This window comes from Aegilops tauschii, chromosome 2 (assembly GCF_002575655.3).
Source record: "Aegilops tauschii subsp. strangulata cultivar AL8/78 chromosome 2, Aet v6.0, whole genome shotgun sequence".
Classification (NCBI taxonomy): domain Eukaryota; kingdom Viridiplantae; phylum Streptophyta; class Magnoliopsida; order Poales; family Poaceae; genus Aegilops; species Aegilops tauschii.
The window spans coordinates 332802411-332812581 of NC_053036.3; the positions used below are offsets into that span (position 1 = coordinate 332802411).

Consider the following 10171-nt stretch of genomic DNA (forward strand, 5'->3'; position numbering starts at 1 on the left):
GGTTGGTTAGTACTGTCCATCCTTAACCTTAGTCTTCGTTGCTGCTTGCTTTCCATGCACTGATATGCAGCCCTCTCTCCCGGTACATGAACGTGGTGCAGCTGCCTCATAAATCAGCCGCTATTGTTAGGCTCGAGAACTGTCGCAGAGAATAAATTCCATTTATGGACATCACTTTCTCGATGGTCCGATCTAGGGAGTGCCACTATACAACCATTAAACACGTGTTACTAGTCCTAAGCGTGCGGCCGAGGGCCTGGATACGGACGGAGACGTGCCGCTAACACATGCTATAAATAATCGGCATTGCTAAATCTCAGTAAAGTGAAACTTAATGGGTAGACACTATATTCGTAAAATCATACGTGGAGATCCATATATTTTTTATTTTTTTTCTTCTTTTTAATATGTTGTGTCACTTGTTAAGTCTCAGTCGACTTAGGTCTAACCACACCCATAAATAATACTTTCTTCGTCCTAAAATATAAGATCATTTTTGACAGAGGGAATAGTATTTTGTTGACGAAGAAGAGAGGAGTCCCACGGTATGCACAGGGTGCGTCGTACCACTTCGTTGTGCCGTGAAATTTCCGCTGTTTGGCGTCGCAGTGGATTGCCGCTCCAGTTTGATGCAGTGTCTATTTTTCTCCTTTTCAGTTGTACAACTGATGGTGAAACCAGTTGAACCAGCGGCGCCGAGTGAACGCCCTATCATTTTTTCAATAGAAGGAATATATTACGCCATCATCAAGTAGCATTGCGGATGCACCCAACTAAAGTACATAAAAAAAGGCCAACATACAATTCCAACAAACAACACTAACATGCATCAACGATGGCAACCACGGGTAGTATAATAGATGCTCCAACAACCACGACATCAGGAAGGGACCGACATACAAACATTGTTGTGGCTCGACCCGACGACTAATGCCAGATCATGAGTTTTCATCTCCGAGATCAGTTCGGATAAACTTTATGCAATGTCTTCAACAGAGAAACGTCGCATGAATGACACTACTATCAGGTCTAACTAATGAAGGTCGTATTTAGAGTTTTAACCCCTTAACCTCAATCTCCTGCACACAAAGAGCACAACCTAGCGACATCACCATGTACTATCCCCACCTGTCGATCCTTCATCACAAAGCCGTGCATAGGCATAGTAATGATGAGGGCCTAGCCACATAATTAGGACCATGTCCACGCAATACATTGTAATAGCCCAAGATTAGCACTTTCCTTAGAAATTGATTGTGCATCATGATCATCGCATAAGAATTTCATGAGCATCATTTCATTTAATTTGGAAATGAATATTTAATCAACCCTTAAAAAATTACTAAATGTAAAATGCTAAAATTAATGCAAAATGTCCAAAGTACATTTTCAAACCCTAGATAATCTAGGTAGAGCCACTTATTAAAATGTGGACCCCCCCCCCCAAATTTTACGGTTTAAAAGAATTCAAATTTGATTTGATTTAAACCCTAAACCCTAAGATATTTTACTATTTTACTATTCATTAGTAATTTACTAGGTTATTTTCTTTTTGATGTTCTACCTCTAGTCTTCACTTGAAACTTTGCCATAGACTTCTATAATACTAGAGGATACGAGGCGCGTTGTAGCGGAAATTGGTTGATGTAAATTTGGGTTGGCATCCAAAACATAAACTCCATATGACTTATTAAATTTGATTATGTATAGTCTAACTATATTTATTGAATATAAGTAGAATAACTGAATGGAAAACATTTTCCCTTGCATGGTTGAATGTTGTGGTGGGTCTTTTTCCATGCACGATTGCATATAGAGGTGGGCCTTATCCGCATGTTGCTGCGGGACTCGATTGCAATATATTTTAATGACATTTGTGTGAAATATAAATATTTAGATTAATAACACATGATTTAAAAAAACACAGGACTTATTATATTTTTATTATGTATAGTTGTAAACTATTTATTGAATATAAAGTAGAATAATGGAATGAAAAATATTTACCATGCATGGTTGCATGTGGTGGATGGGTCTTTTTCCATGCATGGTTGCATATTGAGGTGGACTTTACACCATTCATAATTTTATGGTGATGTAGGATGCTTGCACTTTACCCCATTCATAATTTTATGGTCATGTAGCATGCTCATGTTGAGATAAATAAGTTAGTGGGGATCACTCTCTTAGGTATATAGAATTTGGGAGCTGCACAAATTCTGTCATGATTTTATGACAAGCTGACTAACCATTTTTAGTTAAAACCCATTTAATTCAGTTGGGCTACCCCATGAGAGATGGATAACTTGCTAGTGCCGAGCACAACATACTTGGCAATGCCGATCAGTTGTCCCATCCCAGAGGCCAGCCTAACCCTTATATAACAACCTAGCTGGCCCGACTAGCCCTACCCTAACCTAGTGCACCTCCTCCTTTCTCTCCCGATCGTGCGCTAGCGCCTTTATCCGGCCAGCGAGCCCCCGCCACCGCCGGCCGACCTTTGCCACTCCCTTCCCCTTTCTTCCCCATCGCAACCCGACCTTGCCCCTTCATGCCTCAGCCCCCCGGGCCACCATGGCCACTGCCCACCATCACCATCGCTGTTGTACATCCGCTGGCTGACATCTGCCCCACGCCGTGCACGTACGTTGTCGGGCTCCTTCAAAACCATTGTCGCCTCATACCGCCTGGCCAACCGACTGCTCTTGCAGCAATAGCGTTGCCTTCCTCCGCCGCCAACATGAATGATTGTTGTTTACGTTGTTTTTCTTATTGTTGTTGCATTATTATTATTTTAGATGTTTACTTTGCCATAGTATGGATCACATTTGGTGGAAAGGCTTTAGCTTAGAAGTGGTCATAGTTTGGGAATATAATTTTGAGCTAGTAAGTTCAGAGTTGAAGATGACCAGTAAGATAACAAAGTAAATCCTAGTAGTAATAAAACTGGAAGTATTGGAGGAATAACTTTAGACTAAGTGATCACCCTTTTGGAAACGACTTTAGTCTAGTAGTGATCACCTTAAGTGTTGGAAATATGCCCTAGAGGCAATAATAAAATGGTTATTATTGTATTTCCTTGTTCATGATAATTGTCTATTGTTCATGCTATAATTGTATTAACTGGAAACCGTAATACATGTGTGAATACATAGACCACAACATGTCCCTAGTAAGCCTCTAGTTGACTAGCTCGTTGATCAATAGATGGTTATGGTTTCCTGACCATGGACATTGGATGTCATTGATAACGGGATCACATCATTAGGAGAATGATGTGATGGACAAGACCCAATCCTAAGCATAGCACAAGATCGTGTAGTTCGTTTGCTAAGAGCTTTTCTAATGTCAAGTATCGTTTCCTTAGACCATGAGATTGTGCAACTCCCGGATACCGTAGGAATGCTTTGGGTGTACCAAACGTCACAACGTAACTGGGTGACTATAAAGGTACATTACAGGTATCTCCGAAAGTGTCTGTTGAGTTGGCACGAATTGAGATTGGGATTTGCCACTTCGTATGACGGAGAGGTATCTCTGGGCCCACTCGGTAATGCATCATCATAATGAGCTCAATGTGACCAAGTGGTTGGTCACGGGATCATGCATTACGGTACGAGTAAAGTGACTTGTCGGTAACGAGATTGAACGAGGTATTGGGATACCGACGATCAAATCTCGGGCAAGTAACATACCGATAGACAAAGGGAATTGTATACGGGATTGATTGAATCCTCGACATCGTGGTTCATCCGATGAGATCATCGAGGAGCATGTGGGAGCCAACATGGGTATCCAGATCCCGCAGTTGGTTATTGACCGGAGAGTCGTCTCGGTCATGTCTGCGTGTCTCCCGAACCCGTAGGGTCTACACACTTAAGGTTCAGTGACGCTAGGGTTGTAGAGATATTAGTATGCGGTTACCCGAAAGTTGTTCGGAGTCCCGAATGAGATCCCCGACATCACGAGGAGTTCCGAAATGGTCCGGAGGTAAAGATTTGTATATAGGAAGTCCAGCTTCGGCCACCGGGAAAGTTTCTGGGGTAACCGGTATTGTACCGGGACCACCGGAAGGGTCCCGGGGGTCCACCGGGTGGGGCCACCTATCCCGGAGGGCCCCATGGGCTGAAGTGGGAAGGGAACCAGCCCCTGGTGGGCTGGTGCGCCCCCCATGGGCCTCCCCCTGCGCATAGGGTTGGAAACCCTGGGGGTGGGGGGCGCCCCACCTGACTTGGGGGGCAAGTCCCCCCTTTGGCCGCCGCCCCCCCTTGAGATTAGATCTCTAGGGGCCGGCGCCCCCCAGGGCCCCTATATAAGGGGGGGGGGGCTGCACACCCAAGCCCCTGGCGCCTCCCTCTTCCCCCCGTAACACCTCTCCCTCTCGCTGAGCTTGGCGAAGCCCTGCCGAGATCCCCGTTGCTTCCACCACCACGCCGTCGTGCTACTGGATCTCCATCAACCTCTCCTCCCCCCTTGCTGGATCAAGAAGGAGGAGACGTCTCTCCCAACCGTACGTGTGTTGAACGCGGAGGTGCCGTCCGTTCAGCGCTAGGATCATTGGTAATTTGGATCACGACGAGTACGACTCCATCAACCCCGTTCTCTTGAACGGTTCCGCTCGCGATCTACAAGGGTATGTAGATGCACTCCTCTCTCTCGTTGCTAGATGACTCCATAGATTGATCTTGGTGATGCGTAGAAAATTTTAAATTTCTGCTACGTTCCCCAACATTAAGTTGGTAATCAGAGCATAGAATGATCACATCGGTGGATAGACTTTAGTCTAGTAGTAATCACGTTTGGGATAGACTTTAAGCTTATCACAGTTGAGACAGTTATTTACTAGTTAAGTTGTATAGTCGTAGTACTGTTTTTACTTCAGCAGTTAAACCTGATAGTAGTTCGTGTCAAGTTGTTGTGGATGATTATTGGTATTGGAGCAATTTCATGCTTGAGTAATTGGAGTGTTGCTTGGGTGGCTTTATGAGGTTTTGGTTTGCGAGTTCATTCAATGTACTCATGGCTTTTAACGTGGCCAGGTATGAAGATGTTTCCCACAAGTAAGGAAAGGGAGTTGACGCAACACTAGAAGAGTAACCCAGTCAGATCTCTGTGGAGTGCAGCCGTGCTAGGACCTTGCTACCATATATAGAGTTTCCGCTGCACTTATATATATGAAATAGTCACTACGACTAATCTGACTGTTCCGACCTCAACATATGCATTGTTGAGACGTGGAGCCTTATAAGTCACTGTTGTAAAGTTGTGTAGATCAATAAAGCACTCTTTTATTGAATAGTTTGTACACTGTTACCCGTGAATTGTAAAAACACGCGCCAGATTGATTTTCTGGGCTGGCATGTGCGGCCGTCCATCTGAATACAGTGGTAATTCACTGTACTCAAACGGGTTGCCACAGGGCTATCGTGCCATGGTCGTGCACACGGCGGTTTCAAAAACAAATTACACTTCCAATCCAGTTTTGCATCTTGTACTCCCTAAGCTTGCAAAAACGTCTTATATTGTAGGGCAGAGAAGTATCTTGCAAGACTTTAAATTCAAGTTTAACCCATTTTATGCACAACTCGAAAAACAAAAGGGGAATTCAATACTTAATTCAAATTGGGCCATGGATTTTCGGAAGTCCTATTCTGATCACGAGAAATACTTAATTCAAATGCTCCCTGATGAAAAGTAAAATAAAAAATAGTAAAAAAAAAGTTGACTTTTTTGTAATCTTTGACAAATGTTTTGTATGCTTGTCAAATTTCAGCATGAAATGACATTCGTGGAAGGGTGGCAAAAAAAAACAGAACTCTGAAATGTTTTTGAAACTAAGCATTTTTGGAACATTGATTTTGTTTTTTGCCACGAATGACAATTCGTGATGAAATTTTGCAACCATGCTCAAAATTTACCACAAAAAGATTCAGAATTTGTTTACTATTTATTTTTACAATTTTACTGCTCATCAGGAAGCATTTGAGCTCGTGAGCAAATACTCCACGTCCCAAGGATTTGCCTTAATATACATATCCATGTCAATATTAGATTTGTCTATATTTTTGCTTCTTAACCTTTTCTTCAAATTTGAATTGTACAGTATGATAGATATATGGGTAAATGTCACAAATTTGGAGTAGTACAAAAATCACTTGTTTTGAACACCCCATGCGTGTGGGAGTACCACTGGATAGGAGTGCCGGTCGCGCGACGCATGTGGCACACGCGGCCGCCGCGAGCGTACACCAAGGCAGAGTGAGGGAATAGCGCGAATTCGCAAACGCGACGCAACACGCAGCTGCCGATCAGTCGACTCGACTCGACTCGTCACTGCCCTCTGCTCGCCCATACGGCACTGCCACCGCGCCATTAACTGCGCGCATTCAAGCCACCCCGCTGCGCTCCAACTAACGTCCGCAGCTCTACGCCTTAAATGCGCGCCTCCCCTCGTCCCGATCCCCTTTCCTTCAAGCAAGCAAGCAAGCAGAGGAGAGGGACCGGGACCGGGAGTGAGAGGAAGTTGAGCTCTTGGCCCCTGACTGCTGGTTGAGATGTCGAAGATGGCGGACGAGAAGGTGATCTCGGCGCCGGCGACCGGCGGAGGGGAGGACGGGCTGATCGCAGGGGACCTGTCAGCCGCGGAGGCGCGGGTCCGTCCGTTGGAGACGCTGCTGCGCGCCGCGCCTCTGGGGCTCTGCGTCGCCGCCATGGCCGTCATGCTCCGCGACACGCAGACCAACGAGTACGGCACCGTCTCCTACTCCGACCTCGGCGGATTCAAGTACGTTGTTCCCTCGCATCTTGACTCCCCCGCCCCTGGAGTTCATTAGCTCCTTAATTTCCCCTCTTTGCCGTGCTCCCTCACCAATTCATGTCCCTGTGTCTTTTGGCACAAAATCAAAGGTACCTGGTTTATGCCAACGGGCTGTGCGCGGCCTACTCCCTGGTCTCCGCGTTCTACACTGCCGTGCCGCGGCCGGCGACGCTGTCCCGCTCCTGGATCGTCTTCCTCCTAGACCAGGTTATTCACTGGTTCCTCTCCTCTGCCTTCACACCTATGATTAGAACAATATTTTGCAGCTTAGTTATGATGATTATGAGCCTTTTTATGTAGCGCAGCTAAAATTCAGTCAATTTTCCGATTTCGTTACTACTCCATGCGTGTACTAAATCCATGAGTATGCAGTTTGGAGAGCAGAGGATATATATCAGTAGGTTTTATGACTAGAATTATTTGTAAGACTTTTGATTTGTTCCAGCTAACTAATTCCATGCGTGTACAAAATCCATGAGTATACAGTTTGGAGAGCAGAGGATATATATCAGTAGGTTTTATGACTAGAATTATTTGTAAGACTTTTGATTTATTCCAGCTAACTAACCGCTTTAGAAAACCTGCTGGAGGAGTCATCCACTAATTTTCATATAAAGATCATACCCCGTAATAAGATACTCCTAGTTAGAGTGAGTGTTTATACAGCAGAGAAATTAGACCGTAATAGAAACAGAAATGTTTGCCCCGGACATAATTTTACCTGTCAGTATTGGTATTGATTTGTCCACCCTCAATTCAAACGACTTCGACCACCAGATCCTAGCTTTCCTGTACTGTAGAACTTGCACAGCACAGTGACGGGAAACAGTTGGCCATTTATTCATGCTAATTAACCCGCAATATGCGTGGATGGATGCAGGTGTTCACGTACCTGATCCTGGCGGCCGGCGCGGCGTCGGCAGAGCTGCTCTACCTGGCGTACAACGGCGACAAGGAGGTGACGTGGAGCGAGGCGTGCGGCGTGTTCGGCGGCTTCTGCAGGCAGGCCCGGACGTCGGTGGCCATCACCTTCGGCTCCGTCGTGTGCTACATCCTCCTCTCCCTCATCTCGTCCTACCGCCTCTTCAGCGCCTACGACGCACCCATGCCCTCGCTCGGCAACAAGGGCGTCGAGATCGCTGCCTTCCCGCGCTGAGCCGAGAGGATCCCTAGCTGCTGTGGCTTGGCTACTCGATGACGGGTCAAAACTCAAAACACGTACGTACGTAGTAGTATCGCTGTGTGTGTAGGCGAACGAAATAATCTGCAAGGGCTCATAGTTAATTTCAAGCTACATATAGTGCATCTGCCTCTCTTCTTTTTACTTGATTCTATATACACTGTACTAGCTTTGAATCTTCTGCTGTGAGGCTGTGGTGGATTCATTGATGCGTTCCAAAAATGAGAACCTAGTTCCGTTGCAGGCACCCAGGTGATCTATGTAACTACGATGAGCTTCCTCATTTAAGGAGTTCAGTTGCTTGTAAGGTGCTTGAAGCAAAGCAAAATCAATACCCTTTCCGTTCACAAATACGTATAAGATATAAGATGTTCTAACCTTTTTATCCGTGTGTTTGTTCACTCAACTCATTTTTCGTATATAGTCTATATCCTGAACATCTTATTTGTCAAAGGAGGGAGTATTTCACAAAATAAAGACGGAACTGAGTGTATAAAATCTTTTGTGGAACCTGCATACGCCAGATGACAAGGCCGCGTCGAGGAGTTAAATGCACAAAACGAGTAAATAGCAAAAAGCTACCACATTACAGACGGATATGTCCATTCCTGAGGATTTCCTAGCAAAAAACTACCACATTACAGGCCCGGCGAATATGTCCATTCAGGCGTTCTTCCTGAGGATTTCCTAGTGCTCTGCCGGGATGGTGCGGTCCGCGATCGGATGGTGCGTGAGGGATTTCCTAGCAAAAAACTACCACATTACTGGCCCGATGAATATGTCCATTCAGGCGTTCTTCCCTGAGGATTTCCTAGTGCTCTGCCAGGATGGTGTTGGAAATATGAGCAAATTACTACGAGATTTAATCCGAATAAACAGAAGATAAATCATGACTACAGCAGCAGAGATTAAACTAATCATGTGAATTGCATGTGAACTAGCATAGCAGATGAACAGACCACATCTAGGGCACATACTAGAAACATGAATTCTACCACGATCTCGAACAGGAAGGATAGAATCACATACGGTGCAGCGGGAGCAGCACCGCCGGCGTTGACGTTGTCGCCCATGTCGTCGAGGATGAGGTTGCCGAGGTCGGGGAAGAAGTCGTCGTTCGCGAAGTCGTCGCTGCCAGCAGTCGCGCGAGTGCGCTCCCCAAAAACCTGATCGCCCCTCTCCCGTACAGGATCACGAGAGGCGGGGTTCCGGAGGCCTGCTGTCCCTTCTGCCGGTGCACGCCGAAAGGTGGGATGGAGAAGACTTGCTTGGCGGCGCAATGATCTGGAACGGTGATGAGAAACCATACGAAGCGGCGACGGCTAGGGTAGACGTCTGCCTGACTATATAGTGCGGGCCGGGCAGGTCGTGGGAGTAAACCCCACGTCCGAGTCGTCACGATCCAAAAGAATCGGAAACAGTTCAGTAATTAACGCGTCCGTTAATTATTAATTAATGACTCATTAATTTTTCCCGAGCAGCAAAAATGTAGACAACGTGCATAGCTCTGTCCTCGGCTCAATCCCGCAACCCGCGTCGTGACGAGGCGTGGCATGGCGTGGCGTGGCGTGGCGAGGCGAGCGAGGAGGATGAGCGCTCGTGTAGGTCTCTTCTTGTCATGCTCATACAAGTGGTAGAAGAGCTCACCTTATAAAAAGGTGCAACTCTCTCTCAACTTATGAGGTGGGACTAAACTTTAGCCTCACTCACTCCACTCACATGTGTGCATGAATGGGCCAAGAGAATTTCAGAATTTTAGTTGGGCTTTGGGCCAAAGGCCTACTAGCAAAATTCCAACAATCCCCCACAAAGTCTCATTGGCACATCTCATCATTTAGTTCCAAAACATTGTTTATATACCGGTTCTTAGTGGAGACTGTGAAGTTGAACTTCCACTTAAAGATTTATGCTACACTAGATCACAACTTGAATATTGGACTATGCCTTGAACTATAAGTTTTCTGTGAGACTAGTTTCACACAAATTCTTGACCGATACTGGGCTGCCGCAGGGCTTCCCCGCGGGTGGAGCATATACGTCGTACTCCAGGGCCTTTTCATGAATTTATTAGAGAACACCCAATTCTCACAGACTGCGACGTTAACAGCCAAATTCTTATAGGTGTGTTCCTCAGAAGATGTTCTGCAGGACAACATCTCTGCTTACCCGAATAA

General features: G+C 45.8%; 1 protein-coding gene across 1 annotated transcript; it reads left to right on the plus strand.

Annotated features, from left to right (window-relative positions):
• Positions 1-6273: 6273 nt before the first annotated feature.
• LOC109743976 (CASP-like protein 2A1) lies at positions 6274-8348 on the plus strand. Its single transcript, XM_020303069.4, has 3 exons — positions 6274-6784; positions 6907-7024; positions 7698-8348. Exons 1-3 carry the CDS (start codon positions 6555-6557, stop codon positions 7971-7973), a joined length of 624 nt encoding a protein of 207 aa, XP_020158658.1. The 5' UTR covers positions 6274-6554; the 3' UTR covers positions 7974-8348.
• Positions 8349-10171: the final 1823 nt, after the last annotated feature.

Bases quoted from the DNA above. Each gene is read 5' to 3' on its own strand.
- LOC109743976 (XM_020303069.4), top strand. From the start codon at position 6,555: ATGTCGAAGATGGCGGACGAGAAGGTGATCTCGGCGCCGGCGACCGGC. The intron at 6,785-6,906 runs GTACGTTGTTCC...ACAAAATCAAAG, and splicing joins TCCGACCTCGGCGGATTCAA to GTACCTGGTTTATGCCAACG. The intron at 7,025-7,697 runs GTTATTCACTGG...GGATGGATGCAG, and splicing joins TCGTCTTCCTCCTAGACCAG to GTGTTCACGTACCTGATCCT.